This window comes from Atractosteus spatula, chromosome 2, assembly GCF_055471065.1.
Source record: "Atractosteus spatula isolate fAtrSpa1 chromosome 2, fAtrSpa1.hap1, whole genome shotgun sequence".
Taxonomy (NCBI): Eukaryota; Metazoa; Chordata; class Actinopteri; order Semionotiformes; family Lepisosteidae; genus Atractosteus; species Atractosteus spatula.
The window spans coordinates 2134580-2150962 of NC_142707.1; the positions used below are offsets into that span (position 1 = coordinate 2134580).

A 16383-nucleotide genomic window follows, 5' to 3' on the forward strand; every position below is an offset into this window, starting at 1 on the left:
CCTGAAATCTTTTCTTATCTATAAGCAATAAATACGCTACGTAAGTGCCCTCTTCTCCTTCGCATGTGTCTCCTGCATCCCTCCTGCTCCCCCTCTCACCCCCGTCTCTCCTCTCTCTGCAGGGAGTTCCAGCCCCCTCGTCCAGCAGCCCCAGCCAAGCAGATTGAGCCAATTTTACTGTGACTGAGCGCTGAACAAACAATTTTCACTATACACTCCTGGCTGTTGTTATTCCTTGTGAGACTGCTCTTACGCCCAGCACCTCCTCGATAGTGACCAGCTGTTCTCATCCCGAGGAACAGGGACTCTCTTTGTCTGCCCTCGAAGTGACACAGCGGTCAGGGTTGTGGGTTCCAATCCCAGGTGAGACACTGGCGTCGTGCCCTTGAGCGAGGTACTAGTCCTGAATTGTTGCAGTGAAATGCCCAACGGTATAAACGGGTGCAAATGTAAGTCTCTTTGGATACAGCTGTGGGACAAATACACTTGCAGTAAGGGCTGGTCCCACCTGGTGGCCAGTCTGCAGCAAATACTGTCAGGGGGAGGAAGGGACTGAACTGCAGGAAACCTGCATCACGCCGGGCAATGATCTGTGTCCTCTAGGCTGAGCGCTGAAGGATGTCTTTGGGTGGACAGTCTGCAGAATCGCTGCAAAGGCTCTTCTCAGTGTCGGTGCAAGCACTGTACGCCAGGCTGAGCCCGGTACCGCCTGCAAAGCAGAGCTGGCGTCTTCCCCAGGTCCACAGTGGTGTGCCCAAACCCTGGGATACTGGCCCACACACGGGGCTCGCGCTCATTAACAGGTTGTGCCGCAGGCTGGAGCTGGGGGGCGCTGCAGACCCCCGTCCCTGCTGGTCTCCTTCCCTGCTGTAGCAGCTCTTCCACACAGGGCTGAGGGGCCGAGGGCCCCCGGCAGGCTGCAGGCTGACGCGGGGGGGATTAGTTTTTGTTTGACTTCCCTGGTGCCAGGAGTGGAAACAGGAAAGAGGGGAGGCTGGTGGGGCTCTGCTCTCTCGGGTGAGCTGGCCCCTCGCCTTACAAGGAGAGCGCGGGCAGCGCTGACGCTGTGCAGGAGGGGGCCAGGTCTGTAAACAGGGCGCTGGCGGAGCCGGGGGAGTGTCGCGCGCGTACAGGCGCTCCAGTGCGCTGCCCGCAGCCTCCTTCCAGTCACTCAGTGCTCGTTCAACTGGGGAGGCTCTGCAGCCCAGGCCTGGACCAGGCTTCCTGGAGGCTGTGGGCACTTCTGCTTCACAGCCCTGCAGTGGAGGCACTGTTGTGGCTGAATCAGGTTCTACATAGAGAAGATCAAAATGACCTTGAATATGTTTTTCAGGCAGCCTACCCTGGTTATATATTCTTATATTCAAGTAGAGATCTTTGTGTACCATTTTTATCATACAAATAAAAAATACACGCTCAAGAATTGTTTCATAGGACTTTTGTGTTTGTAGGCTCCCTGCACTGGGCCTGCTGTGCCTATTGGATAATCAGGCCCTGCTGCCGCTTGCCCATCGTGTGAATGATCCAGCCGAACCCCAGGACAGGAGGTGCTATCATTCCGGCAGCAAAGGCAGCTCTCATTTAAGTACACACAGCCCTGCAGTGGACAATGGCCACAGCAGAGTTATTCAGATTTTCCTACACTACTCCTCTGCAACAGCCGTCTGGTCCCAAGTGGATCACAGGACTAACGTGCCCCCGAAACAGGTGTGTTTGCGTCTGCTCTCATATACAATACATACATGTATATATCTGATACATGTGTGTTTGTGCCTGCTCTGCTTCGTGCAAAGCATTTTGCTGCAGTTCCATTATCTCTGCTGTGGCTCAAAGTCAGTGCACATGGTGTGTCGATAGATTTTGTTGTTTTAAGACCCAGGTTCCGTCAGGTGTGTGTGTGACCTAGAGCTCACTTGACACTGCGGCTCCTGCCGAAGGAGACATCACCTCCTGGGGCCCTGGTTGGTGCTGACGTCTCTGGTGACTGAAACTTAGATTTTAGCGCAGTGGTCTCAGCAGCTGTGTTGTGCAGCTCTGCAGGTGAGAAGTCACGACTCTTTGGGGAGAGCTGGGATTGTCATGTGTGAGCGCTTTGTAAATGCACAGATAGCACCGTCGTCCGTGACACCCTTCTCTGCCTGGACGGCCTGGATTGCGCTCATCAACCAGACCAGCAGGCAAAGTCACACTGAATCGTCCTGCCTCCCAGAAAAGAGGCGTCCTTTTAACCCACTCTCCCCCTCTGCAGTTTATGCTGAAGCCTGTAGTTTCGTATCCCGAGTGTCCTGTGTGCAGAGATTCTGGGTGAGTCTGCTCCTGCACTGCATGCTTAGGCCAGGAGACAGAGACAGAGAGGTGAAGCCATAATAGAAGAGCCTGTCATGTCCCGCAGCACTGCAGACTATGAACATGTGTCCAGCAAGGGGAGCAGTGAACCTTCAGCCTAGATCAGGAAAGGACTGAAGCGCACTGTGGTAACTGAAGAAGTCAGGCTTGGGGGCTGAGGCAGGACAAAGTCCAGGTTAATTCTGAGCTGAAAAGTAATGTGATCACTTGCACAAGACCTGGTCAGGATTCTGGACCTACTGAAGTTTGCTCTTTCCAGCCCAGTGACACATCCCAGACTCTGCTTCAGGATCTGATGGACCCAAAGCAGAATTTTCACGTGCATTTGTGTCGAGATAATGTCCTTTGCCTGAGTTATATAATAGCATTTTTTGAAACCAGGGCAGATGCAGCATCGATTCTTAGGCAGACAGAGCCAGGAACAGTTTCAAGGTTGCTCCTGTTGGTTCTTTCATCAAAGCACTTGCCTGGAAACTGCTCGCAGAGGGTGACGGCAGTGAACAGCTCAGAGTGATGCTCTGCAGGCTCGCTTGCATGTGCCTGTGTGTGTGACTGCGTGTGTGTCAGTGCATCTGTGTGTGTGTTTGCGTGTGTGTCAGTGCTACTGTGTGCTTGTGTGGCGTTTTGCGTGTGTGTCAGTGCGCCTCTGTGCCAGTGTCTTGTGCACGTGTGTGTCAGCGTGCCTGTGTGTCTGTGCACGTGTGTGTCAGCGTGCCTGTGTGCCTGTGTGTGTGTGTGTTTTCCTGTGTGTGCTGCCTCAGTCCCTGCCTCTCCACGCCTGGTGTCTCTTTAAAAAGTCAGCTTGCTTCTTGTATATGTGTGGGTGGGCAAGGTCGCTACTGAAAGAATGTGATTTTCAATTAAAGAATGGTGAGAGAGAAAAGGAAGGTGGGGGGAAGGAAGAGAGGGGCTGGGAACAGCAAGCCATTGCAGAGAGCGCTGAGCTCACACGCAGGAGGGATTTCGCCGTCTCAACACTCAACAGGTAAACTGTTTCAGATTTATTTTTGATGAGCTGGAGGAGTGAGGTACAGGGTGCATTTCTGTGCTGGAGGTGGCTTGCCCATTCGGTCGCTGCTGAAATGCATCGCATAGGGCTGCAGCCTCAGTCTCCACTGATTTGCACAGCAGGTTACTGGCGGGTCCCTTCCTGAGGGGTTGAGAGAATGGGGCTTGAGCAAAGAGGTGAGAGGTCGTTGCAGGAAGTTTTGGATTCGGGGTACCGAGGTGTAACTTAAACACCCCTCTTCGCACCTTTAATGGTAATAGTTCCATCCTATACTGTACGTTCAAAAACACATTTGTGTTTTTGTGTATATACAGTTTATGATGCATCTTACTTGGACGTGAGGCAGGGACTGGACATCATGCAGGCGATAAACCAATATGATGCCAGGTCTGCTGCAGGGAAGCCAAGCAGAGCTTTGGAATCTGGAGGCAGAGGAAATGGGAAGTCCAGAAGGCATTGATCAAACGCTCCAGCTCCAGTTCCTGCACTGGAGCAATCTGGGCGATGCCGATAGTTAGGGGAGGAGACCCCAGGAGTGGCAGCTCAACCACCAGTCAGCACCCCCATGTACTCTAAAGGCTCTGACCCGGACAGCGAGGGGTCTTCGTTGGTGTAGACAAAGGGAAAGGCCGTTATGACATGGGGTGTTTCTTATAGTGTGAGGGGGGTAAGTCTGTGATTTCCTTGACCACCAGCCTGTGTAAAGAGACTGCTTTATATGCAGTAGCACCAGAATGGATATCTGAGCAAGCCAGGGTATTCCACAGTGAGGAATAAGCTCAGTCTCAGCCATAATAAAGGACACACAGTGGCTTTGCACAGTAACTGTGTATCACTAGCACTGGCGTGGTTCCTGCAGCCTTACTCATGACGTGGTGTTAAGGGGAAACTGTGTGTCTCCTGCTGCACTCAAACTGTTAAATATTATAATTAAAAATCTCTAGTAAATTGCTGCCGTTTTGGCAGCACTGTAATCAAGCTCTTTGAATGGGATTGAATTGAGCTGCGATGGCCATGCGGGGCTGACACCCTCCGAGCTCTCTTGGCTCTGCAGTCACTCTGCGCTGGACTGCAGGTGGAGCTGGAAAAAAGTCTGTCCTTTCTGACACGTCCTGTAGTGCCACCCCCCCCAGTCTGCCTGTTTGGCTGGCTGGGCTTTCAAAACTTAAAGACGCTCCATGCCTTCACGATCTTAACAATTCCATTTGAGTCATTTCTGTGAAGGTACTTTTATGTGCCAGTTAAAGTCCTTCTTGACGGCTCTCCTCGAAAATGATGGTCTAAATCCCGGATCCCGGACAATCGGTCACGCTAAATCACTCTGTTTTAAAGACTGGGGACACTTTAATTTACCAAAATGATTAAGTAAGCAGTTTGTTCCATTAACGAAACTCTTGTCCTTGAAGAAGAAGATTTCGGTATTAAATAAACTGTAAATTATATAAAGAATTCAAAGAACATCTTGCAATTTTTCCCAGCCTTTCACAATTAATGATTCACTGGTAACATGAAACATGCTGGACCGGGGCAGAACTGGAGATACAGTATCTGGTCACCTGGTCAAGGAAGGAAGTGGGGGACGTATATTAGTGGCACACAGGCTTCAGTACACCTTGTCTCAGCCTAGACAGTTTGCCTAACGCACTTCCTTGCACAACAATGTTGGACATGTTGCTTTTCTCCTTCCCATTATCTTCACAGATAATGACAAATAGCTCTGTTACTAGGCACCATCCAGGTCACAGTTTTATCTGCAGAACCAGCCTTAAAACAACACTTTGCTTTGTGTTTAGTTAAGCATCTTGATCTGTACTACTCAGAGCTTTGCAGGCTTGTTATTACAGGGAAGTGTAAAAGTGTTTTTTGTAAAGTGGTTTGAATTCCTACTTGAATGACGGAGTTTGGAGTGCTCATTTTCATACGGCAGGGCTCTGTACTACAGTCTTCATGAGATTTACGCAGGAGCTCTTTTTTCTAGCTAGTTACCATGGCAAATGGCTGCTATCTCAGCAGGCAGATGAGGAGAGAATCACGCACAACAGTTTTTCATACATGTGCCACTTGTAAGCACAGAGAGATGTAGGTTAATGCTGATCTTAAAGCGATGGCAGGCCAGGCAGGGTCTGGTCAGTACTGGGATGGGAAACCTGTCAGGAAAGCCAGGCTGCTAATGAGATTGTTATTTGTGGACCAGTAGGTGGCTCTCTTCCCACTGGACCCGAATTTCCAAACTTGCTGCTCTTCCTTTGGATGAGACTTTAAACTGACTCTAAACTCAGAGGTAAGAGCTTGAGATCGGCCTTACTCTATGCCCACTGTGTTTCTGGAAAGACTCGGCTCCTCCTGATGTCCCGTCACGCTTCCTCCCGTGTCTTCTGCAGCTGTTTGCTCGCGCCACAGCCCCACGGCCAGAAGATGCCCCTCATCACAGAGCACGGGAAGACGATGGAGGACATCTCTGCTGTGTACGACCTGAAGGAGAAGCTGGGGGAGTGAGTGCCTTTCCTGCCACAGTGTGGTGATCTGCGGGTCGCGCCGCCCCCTGAGTAGCAGGGCCGTGCGCAGGCTGAGGCAGCCCGTGGAACGGCCTGTTCAGTCCAACGGGAATCTGTCCAGCGGAGTGATCGTCCCCAGGCTGTGACTCAGACAGCCCTGCCACTCCCTGGACGATGACAGGTGGAAGAGATTCCGTCTTGGTGTTTAAAACTCTGTGCCAGCAATGTGCAAACGTCTGCTCCTTGCATCTCCTAGATTTCGAATCCCTTGCGTTTCTTTTGAAGTCATTTTATGCTGTTTTCTTATGTTTTACCAGTGTATTTTTTACTTTTCATGTAAAGTGCTCTGGGAAGATACTTTTAAAGGAGCTGTATAAAATCATATAATAATAATAATAATATTATTATTCTTCCAGAGGCTCCTTCTCAGAGGTGCGGCTGGCTCAGGACAAGAGCTCTCAGAAGCTGGTGGCCATCAAGTGCATCCAGAAGAGGGCGCTAAAGGGCAAGGAAGCTATGCTGGAGAATGAGATTGCGGTGCTGCGCAAGTCAGTACATTCTTGTTTCCTCTCGGCTCACAACGCTTCGCTGGCATGACATCGGAATGACATTGTAAAAACAACCAGGTGGCCCTGCTGTGCAGATGGTATAAAGTTAACACATGTTAGCTATAGTCTGTATAAATGGTATGAGCGGTATATTTTTCTAGCAATTTTAAAGTATTAACATGCTACTCTCCATCCTATCCTTATTTCTCTATTCCTTGAATCCTCTCCTTTCTGTTCAACCTCTTCTATGTGTTTATCCCATTTAACCCTGTTCTCTCTGTTCTCTATGTTAATTCCTTTAACGAAATAGGGCCAAATGGACCTCATATGGGTTGTAATTTACATCAGATTGTTATTATTGTCTCTTGGCATCTCTCAGGATCTCCTACAGTTCCCCTCTCCTTCAGACTGCTTTTGCTTGCTCTCAGAGCTTGTAAGACAGGTTACAAACATCTTCTGTTACATCCTGCTACCACACAAACTACCGTCTGGTCAGCTACCATCTGGTAGTCGGTAGCTTATCTATACCAGGATCTCATGCAGCTTTTTCTTGAAAAAAGCCTGGATATCGGCTTCAACAAAATGGCTAGGAAGTTTGTTCCATACTCCTACAACCCTGTGTGTAAAGATATAGCTCCTGTTCTCGGTTTTAATTTAACTTTCAGTCTCCACTGACATGTACCCAGTGGATCTGTTGACCCAAGGTTCTCTTCCTAGTATGTTACAATCAATACATAATATTTAAAATTAATAAATATTCTATGGCTGACTAATGGAACTGTTTAAAATCTTTAAATAGTGTGCTGTTTCCTGAGAGTCATCACTTGAAGAGGGGTCCCCTAAAACAGACCCACATGAGTAAGAAAAAACAAACTGCTAAGGCATAACAATAATCAATAATCAACCAGGCTGCACTGCCTCGTCACCATGGAAGGACTGGTGCTGGGGAGCTGGGTGTATATTCATTCAAAATGTCCGGGGGCCTGGGGAATTCTGCTGACTCCGATGCCAACCTTCCTGCCTTCTTTGTGCCTCTTCCCGCTGTTTCTGCAGAATCCAGCACGGGAACATCGTGGCCCTGGAGGACATCTTCGAGACGCCCTCCCAGCTGTACCTGGTCATGACTCTGTGAGCACCACACACCCCTCCTCTGGAACGTCTGGGCAGCCCCCTTGCATGAAAACCCAGTTCTTATTCTCCCCTGAGTTTGACTGAGCCAGCTTTCCTGCTACGGATCGCCCGCTATCATTCCTGCACCCCCCATCACAGCCTCAGCCCTGCAGCCCTCTGACGGGCCCCGGGGAGCAGGAGAGTGGCCCCTACTCCTGGCCTAATTAAGGCTGAGAAGAGGGGCGATTCCAAGGGCCAGCCTGTCGGGGCCACTCCCCTGCCTGGGCAGAATGACGGTAGAGGGGCCTGTTAGCGCCCCCCTCCTCTCTCTTGAACGAGGGGCGAGCCAGGGTGAGCCGGGGAGCTGCAGGGCGGGCAGAGCTGGCGAAAGTGAAATACACAAATAGCAAGCCAGCGGACTCTTATACTCGGGCAGGGGGAGGTGGGCAAGATTTGAGCCCCTTCCAGACTCCATTTCTCAACCTGGCGGCCCCCGAGTGTCCAGAGCAGGGTCAGCAGGAGTTGGAGGAACGGCGCAGATTTGATTGACAGTGCTGCTGGCTCACAGGGACCCCCGGCCCCAGCGGGGCTTGGGGGACCCTTCTCACAGTTGCAAATAGGCATAGTCAGGGCTCAAACCTGGCGATGTCGGTATGGCTTCTGTTTTTACTGGGTGAGCCACTTGTGACCTCGGGCTGACATGTTTGGCAGGAACCAAGTCTGGTGTGCTCAAACCCTGGAGAGTTCCTTCAACTAGAAAATCTCACTGACTCTCTTTGAGCCCCCTGTTTCACAGGCAACGTGTGTGTCGTGTACAGCGCCTATTGGACAGGGCTTTGAAGATGCTGGTTTCCCTGTGTGTCTGGTGTCCAGGGTTACTGGGGGAGAGCTGCTGGACCGAATCCTGGAGAGAGGGATGTACACCGAGAGAGACGCCAGCCACGTCATTCGGCAGGTGCTGGACGCAGTACAGTACCTCCATGAGCTGGGCATCGTGCACAGGGATCTCAAGGTACGAGAGCAGCTCGGGACCACCGACAGGACCGTACAGCAGAGTGCGCTGCTCCTTCTGGGGTAACACTCCCCCCTTCACATCACTGAGTTGCTGTTCAAAGTTGAACGGTTTTGAACCTAGCACACAGTCTGGGTGTGAAAAGCCGAAACAATTCCAGCGCAGCTGAATCTGGAGAAGGGGGTCACAGTGGCGCCGTCGCTGGTGTTGCTGGGGCCCTGGGCTCACGGGAGATTCCTCCAGGTGCCCCTGTTCTCCCGTTCCTTCTCCCACAGTCCGAAGACATGCTGGTAGGTTAGTGGGCTTCTGGGTAAATTGGCCGTGGTTTGAGCTGGTGTTGCATCTGCCCCGCGCTGGGCTGCCATTCCCTCCTGCCTGTTGCTTGCTGGGATAGGCTCCAGCTCCCTGGCGACCCTGTATTGGATAAAGCACTTAAGAAGTGCGTGGATGGATGAATCTGGAGAGGTGATCCTCACCCCAGGTTTCGGACAGCACCTTCTGGCTTCCCCGTCTCTGGAAATCCTAACCACTGCCTGAACTGGTCTCACTCTGCTGTGCTGCTGTAGTGGAACGAGTTCGGGCACGGTGACGTCATCGCCCTCCCTGCGCGTAGCTGGGACCTCAGCCGCCTGGGCTGGGGGGGGTCTCCTTTCGCTCACTTGGCTGGTTCCCTATTGCGTTATGCCGGAGACCCGGGTTCGAGCCCCAGGGGTTGCGGGACGAACCGGCACCGCACGGAACCGCCACGGTCACATTGCCAGCTCTCTGGGCTTTGAGGATCTGAAAGCTCCCTTTGGCGTGTGCAGGGTGAGGGTGAGGGCACAGACTAAACTGCAACCAGGCTATATGCCTGGCGAACCGAGGCACTGTGGGAGAGGTAGAATCAGGCCCACTCTGTCTCCCTGCAGCCAGAGAACCTGCTGTATGACACCCCCTTCGAGGACTCCAAGATCGTCATCAGCGATTTCGGCCTCTCCAAGATGGAGGAGCAAGGAGCGCTGTCCACAGCCTGTGGGACCCCAGCCTACGTGGGTGAGGAATGTTCTCCTGGGGGGCCCACGGGGCGTGTTCTCTCCCGGTTTCAGGAGGAAACGGAGCCGGGGCCTCGATATTCTCTGATCTGTCCCGAGGGTGAATGGCTCCGTCTTGCTCATTGGCAGCACGGTGCCAGAGCTGCCAATCTGTCATGTTACAGGATCCTCGGCGTCTTCAGGGTGCAGTGGTCACCCTTACCGATTGACTCAGTGCACAGACGGGCAGGCCCACAGCACTGCAGACGCTATCTGTCAGAGCCTGAGAGCTCTGGGCGCGCACACGCATCGTCAGCATCGTTAGCATCGTTTCCCATCAACTGAGCATCATGGGCATTCTGCATTGTGCCGTGACCTCTGCTGACCTCTGGCCCTGTGTTCGCAGCTCCTGAGCTGCTGGAGCAGAAGACCTATGGGAAGGAAGTGGACCTGTGGGCGGTCGGGGTCATCTCCTATATCCTGTAAGAGTCCGATCTTCTGATCTTCTGGTCAGATCGTCAGGAGTGTCCGGCTGCCCTTTAGCAGGTTGAAACCCATGTTGCTGCGCAGTGAGATGGAAGAGAAGGGTTGTGGCAGCAGACTGCAGAAGAGCTCAGCTAGGTTTCACTCGGCCCCTGATCGACTCTCATAGCTTTAATGAGGCAATCATGATGCACTTTATCAAAGTTATTAAGTGAGTTAGTTCATCAAAGTTAAAGAAATAAATAAGTTTGATTTAACAAAGCCTTTCAGGTCACTAATTTTACTAGAAAAACCTTTATTATTATTGTTGTGGTTGTTGGCCAGCGTACAGTGTATCTACAGTATGTGTGTATTATGTATCCTAACACTCTGGTTTTACGTCATTTTTTATTAGTTCTATTGCAAGGCAGATGTTAAACATGACTCACACCTTGGCCTTTATTTGGGAGCTTCATCAAGCTCAACGTTTTGCATTTTATGTCTATAGTTTTGGTTACCTGCCAGGTGCGTGCTCAGATTGAAGTTCCACTTAAGGCACCACAGAGTTTGCTAGTTTCCAACCTACACTAGAATGCAGATCATTGATAGAAATTTGGAATAGCAGTAGCCCTAACTCGGATCCCTGGGGTGCAATTCTAGTGACATCACTCCAGATGAGTATTCGTCACTTATCAGATTTCACAGCTTCTCAGTCCAAGGTAGAATGATTGCATGAAGAGGGAAACGCAGGTTGCTTGATTTTAAAGCAGATGTGCAGGTAAGAGTGGGAAGCACAGAGCACACACAGCAGCTGACTGTCTGTTTCCTTACAGGCTCTGTGGCTACCCTCCCTTTTACGACGAGAACGACACCAAGCTCTACCAGCAGATTGTGAAGGCGGAGTACGAGTTCGACTCCCCCTACTGGGACGATATTTCAGAATCAGGTGCCGGAGGTCACTGTGTCTTATATTCGCCATGGCATTCCTTCTGGAGTGACCCCCGTTCTCTTCAAGTACTTTCCAAAAGAAAAAGGCAGATGCTAGGGCTTACTGTAAATGTGTTAGTCTGGGTTTGCCTGCTCAAAATATAATGGAAGGATCTCCACTCCTGGTCCTGAAAGCAGGTTTGTGTGCAGGTTTTGAACCCAGCTGAGCTCCTAATGACCTGATCAGCTCATGATTTGCTCAGCTGGATCAGTTTCACAGCATCACCCAGTTCTTCAGTTTCTGCTGCTTTATATAGACCTGGAAACTCCTCAGGCACGTCTGCTCTGCAGGACTATAATTGGGCATCCCTGTCATCCTCGTACCTTTGGAATTTGGATTTGGATTTGCAATCAATTAACCAATCAGCTGATTAATTATCTAATCAAGGCAATTTGCTTAAACCGTTATCCTCCCACATCTGAATTAGGGTTCCTGGCATGCAAAATGAGCCAAATCCCTTATATTTGTGTCCATAAAGACTCTGTAAAATGAACATTTTGTATGTGCTAGGCTCAATCAAGCTGTTGCTTGTTTTTCCCCTTCAAGAAATCCCATCACTGTGGTGGGATATCGAGTAGAGAAAGAGGAGAAGTGAGAGGGAGATAATAAAAGGTTTAAACACTTTTCCAAACAGTTTCCTCTGAAGTACGTGCTTCATGTAAATAGGGGAGACTGTGCTGAACTACATACAGTTTGTGGTAAAAGACTCCAATTATACAGCAGACACTGTTTTAAATGTTTACTTATTTTGACGACATCTGCTTAGACTTGATGAATGGAAATAAAGTAAATATTTTGCCTCTCTGCTATTTGGAAGATCTTAGCTTGTACATGGTTCAGCAGCTTGTAAAACCCGAAGCGGATCATGCCGCTGTAGAGACGGAATCGTTTCCTCTGCCATGAGATGGCCTGCATGTTTATCGCTAACCGCGCTGTTTTAAATTGACAGAACTGCTGCAGCCCTTAAGCAATGATTCACAGAGCGAGCAGGAGGCTGAGCAGGGCAGTTTCCTGAAAAGCAATTAATAAGGATGTCGTTCTGAGAGCCTTGAACGAGCGGCTTTTCCCTCGCTACAGGCCAGGAGCTCAGATTGATGCTGTGAGACAAACCCGCTTCTGAGTTTCCCTTATTTGTCAGCAACAGACTCAGATTTTTTCAGATTTTGGAATTGCGACATATTTGGAATTGGGAGAGCTATAGCATTGCAAGGGGTTATTGTTGCTGTCGTTGTCATGAGCCTTCTCTTGTGTGTGTGTCTACACAGCCAAAGACTTCATCTCACACCTGCTGCAGAGAGACCCCGAGAAGCGCTTCACCTGTGAGCAGGCACTGAGGCACCCATGGTAACGCCCCCCCCCCCGCCCCATGCCGTCTCTCGCTGTTCACACTATGCGTTTCCTGGGCTTTACCCAGAGGCCTCCTCTAATGCTCATCTCTCGGCTGTGCCATACTGTTGCCTTTCTGCCCTCTGCTGCTCCAGAGAGAGTACCGCTGAATGCAGAAGTGTGCTTTCTATTTTTAAAAAAGACCTGCAGAAGGTTTTTCAATATTTAAAATATTCAGAGGAGGCCAAATTCTGGTTCACTTGGAATAACAGCTCCCAGAAACCAGATGCCGCCTCTGAGGATGTTTTAGTGAGTGTTTAGGCGCAGTGCAATTCGACTCGTGTGATTCGACCCCCTGGCTGCAGGCTGAGGAGGCAGGGAGCCCCTGCAGAGAGGGGGGAGCCCAGGGAAGAGGCAATACGTACTCAGACGTATACAGTACGTAGAATGGCTTACGTACAGCATTTAGAGTTTTTTTTATGCAGGAAATGAGGCCAGAAATTGGGGAGGAGCTAGGACCGCTGAGGTGAGAGTGAACCTGGCTGCTGCCAGCCCTCTCAAACGTGTGTTGCAAAGTCCGTGAGGCAGCAGGAGGCAGGTCTGCCCCGTGAGGAAGTCACCACAGGCACCGGCGCCAGCAGCAGGGCGCTCCGGCAGAACAGCGTGTGTGCCTGCGGTTTTCCCAGTCTCGCGTCCTGCATGCCCACTGACTCCCCACGCGCTGTGCCCGTGCTGCACCTCTGCAGGCTTCGCGGTGCGTCTGCTCTGGCTCCACCAGGCTGTACCGCGGTGCTCTGCGGCCGGCGCTCCCGGAGTGAGCTGCACTCTTGCCGTCCCGCAGGATCTCCGGCAGCGCGGCTCTGGAGAAGAACATCCACGAGTCCGTCAGCGAGCAGATCCAGAAGAACTTTGCCAGGAGCCAGTGGAAGGTGAGAGCGCGTTTGCTGGGGCTGTCACTGGCCGGCCAGCCCCCTGGACGGAGGTCTTCAGCGGATCTCCTGGCTCACGCGATGCTGGGACGTGCTCTGCTTTTTGGGGGTTGAAGATGGCCTGTTTGTGCTGGTGCACACACATATTGTCCAGTCTCAGGGACAGGTGGACTGGCCGAGGGCCTGTCCTCTGTATCCGACAGCTGTTCTAATTCATGGACTCCCCTTGAATCTGCTCACGAGATTCTAGTGCCACCTAGTGGTTAGAACCTTTCCAGCCGGATGCCCTCAAAATGCCCCGAGGGAGGGATGTGAACTGTAGCTGAACTCGCAGCAGCCTCCACCCCCCTCTGACCGCTGTGTGAAAGTCTAGTTGGAGTCACGTCAGGTGCAGGATAAAAGCTTGACTGCTCCATAACCAGGACCAAGGGACCAAGGGCACCGAGCTGCAGGCGAGCCGGTTTAGCTGCTCTTTTAAGTCGTCTTTTAAGACCTTCTCTTCTGCCACTGTTTTTCTTCACAGAGAGCCTTCAACGCCACGGCTGTGGTGCGCCATCTGAGCAAGAAGACTCAGGCTGCGGGGGAGGATGTCGAAGATGCTGTCTCGGGGGAAGGTGAGAACCCCTGGGGTACAGTTCACACGGGTGTCCACAGCTTGGTGTGTTAGTTCCAGGGAAGAGACACCACCGAGGCGGGGGTAGGAGTGCACACCACTGTCCTGCGTCCCCTTCCTATTCAAAACCAGGGGGCTGCTGTAAGTGATGCTGGTGGACCAGTAGGTGGCGCTCTTTCCTCCGACCAAAATTTCCAAGCCAACGCCCCAGTATGGTGACCAAGCTCAGGGACACTCTGCTGCAAGAGGTGGCCTTCTTTGAATGTTTTTCCTTCTCTGGAAGGAGGAAGGCTGTGTGTTGTGACGCGTCTGACATCATCCTTTCTGTCTCTGTTTCTGCAGACACGAGCTAGAGCTGTGGAGGAAGATCGCCTGAACACTGCCCTGTGCGCTTTCGCTATGTGCTGCATGCAATTCCCTTCTGTTGGCCTCATGGATGCCAAGAGCCGTGTATAAAAACATTACACATCTGTTAGGAAAGGAAGAGTGGGTACTGGGGGCGGAGCTGCATGCTGCTGCATTTGAAAACAGATTTCACTGTGTTGTACAGCGTGTACTGTACTATTGTGCACGTGTCTCTGTGTGTGCATGCTTGTGTGTTTCTGTACATGCCTGTTTGATTATGTGCAGCTAAATGTTTGTGTCTCTGGGTATGTAAATGTACAGTATGTGTGCATGTGGGTGTACATGCATGTTTGTGTATGAAAGAATATGCATATATATGAGTACTGTATGTACAAGGATATTTAAGTGCACGTGAATTTATGAGTGTATACATGCATTTTAGTGTGTGAGAGAATATGTATATACTGTATATGAGTGTGTACAAGGATACAAGGATATTTATGAGTTTGTGTGATTTTATGGATGTGTACATGCATGTTTTTTGTGTGCGAGTACATGCATGTGTGATAGAATGTGTGCACGTGTGTGTACATGTATGTACGAGTGTGTGTATGTCCATATTTGTGTGCTTTTGTGTCTATGTGTGAGTGTTTGCGTGTACATGCATGTTTGTGTGTGTGTTTGTGTGAATGTACTGCAGGTGTATGTTTGTATCTGTGTGTACATGCATGTTTGTGTATTGGCGTGGGGAGTCTGTTTGGGAAAGACTGGGATTATTCTTTTGATGGTTTTGATGGTGTCTTCCTGCATGAGTTGCTCTCTTAAGCCAAACTTCTCACCAAGTAAGAAGCATAAGAAAGATAAGAAACTCAGTATGTTCAAACACAGGCGCATGCTTAATAGACATTCCAGCACCATTTCAGAAATCTCTGGGAATGTAGAGAAAGATGCAGGCTCTCTTCATATGCCTTATTCATCCACAGCATCACAGGAGACACAGATGTACAGACCCTGCACTGCAGCTGCAGTTTGAACTCAGTCAGGCAAAGGGGGTCCAGCTCATCCCAGCACAGCTGGAGACTCAGAGCCCTTCACAGTCATGTTATCAAAGTATATCGACAGCCTCTAAACGTACAAAACGTTCCTGAGATCCACCTGAGATTAAACTTTTCCATGGCTTGGAAAAGACCCTTTGCTTTCCGCACTACAGTAGGTGCTACATTTGCAATCCTCACTTGACAGCTCTGTTTATTTAAAATTGCCTTCAGCATTGTGCTTGTGATGATGCAGCCACAACGACATCATTAAATTGCTTTACTTGATTAAAAAGTTTCTGGTGCTGTCATGTCTTCCTTTAATGTTGTTCTCTGCAATTCTTGAGTGGATCGATTCCCATGTGGTGCGGAGGTGTGGAAGCCAGTTAGTATGAGGGTCGCTTTGCCCTTAATGAACTACAGAACCCTGTTAAGTTCCTGTCTGGCGCCCAGAGACTTACTCAGCTGAATATATTGGTAAAGCTTTTAATGTAGTAGTCACCATCTGTGTGAATGTGGGGCTTGTTAGTGACTGGCATTTCTTAACAAGAATACCTTTAAAACTCCAGAATTCGTATCTGAGATATTTAGGCACTCAGAATTCCAAGGACGTTGTTGCTATTATTTGAAAAGTTTATAAATCCAACCACGTTTCTCAGTCCTCGAACACACAAGCCAAAGATTTCTATATACAGCATGTCTCTTTTAACGCCATTAACAGAATGCTACAGTATATGTGTAGTAATGTGATATAGTGCTGAGCCTACAGCACATATCGGTATTATTTTAAATACAATCTGCCTGTTTATTTCCCTGGATCAGAAATGGATCTTATGCTACGAATTGATGCTCTGCTGCTTCATCATTACAAGTGTCTGACTTGCCTTGACAGCACTATTAGTTGTGAATATGCTCATTTCACTGCACTTTCTGCCAAAACCAGAGATGTCAGTGTTCCAGACTCTCCAAAACAGCATCGTCTGAGGACCTCTCCATATGGACACGGGAAATCTGTCAAGCAGAAAACAGCCTTCTGTTCTGTCATTACGATGCTCCTGCCCCTGAAATCACTGTGTAGGTGCTACAGTTTGGTTCTACAGGAAAAGGCAACAGTTCGGTTCCAGAGAGGTTAATTTTGGAGTGAGTTCAGCGTGAG

General features: G+C 50.1%; 1 protein-coding gene across 3 annotated transcripts; it reads left to right on the top strand.

Moving 5' to 3' along the window:
• The first annotated feature begins 2828 nt into the window (after positions 1–2828).
• Positions 2829–15523, top strand: pnck (pregnancy up-regulated nonubiquitous CaM kinase). 3 transcript variants are annotated; one of them, XM_088909082.1, is made up of 13 exons: positions 2854–3331; positions 5553–5636; positions 5737–5847; positions 6267–6398; positions 7452–7526; positions 8382–8520; positions 9429–9552; positions 9937–10012; positions 10826–10938; positions 12246–12324; positions 13148–13235; positions 13759–13849; positions 14191–15523. In XM_088909082.1, the coding sequence occupies exons 3-13, from the start codon at positions 5771–5773 to the stop codon at positions 14199–14201; spliced, it is 1005 nt and encodes a 334-aa protein (XP_088765208.1). In that variant the 5' UTR covers positions 2854–3331; positions 5553–5636; positions 5737–5770; the 3' UTR covers positions 14202–15523. The 3 variants fall into 3 exon arrangements, with proteins under 3 accessions (XP_088765207.1, XP_088765208.1, XP_088765209.1); XM_088909083.1 differs by having other exon boundaries at positions 3117–3331; positions 5550–5636; XM_088909081.1 differs by lacking the exon at positions 5553–5636 and having other exon boundaries at positions 2829–3331.
• Positions 15524–16383: the final 860 nt, after the last annotated feature.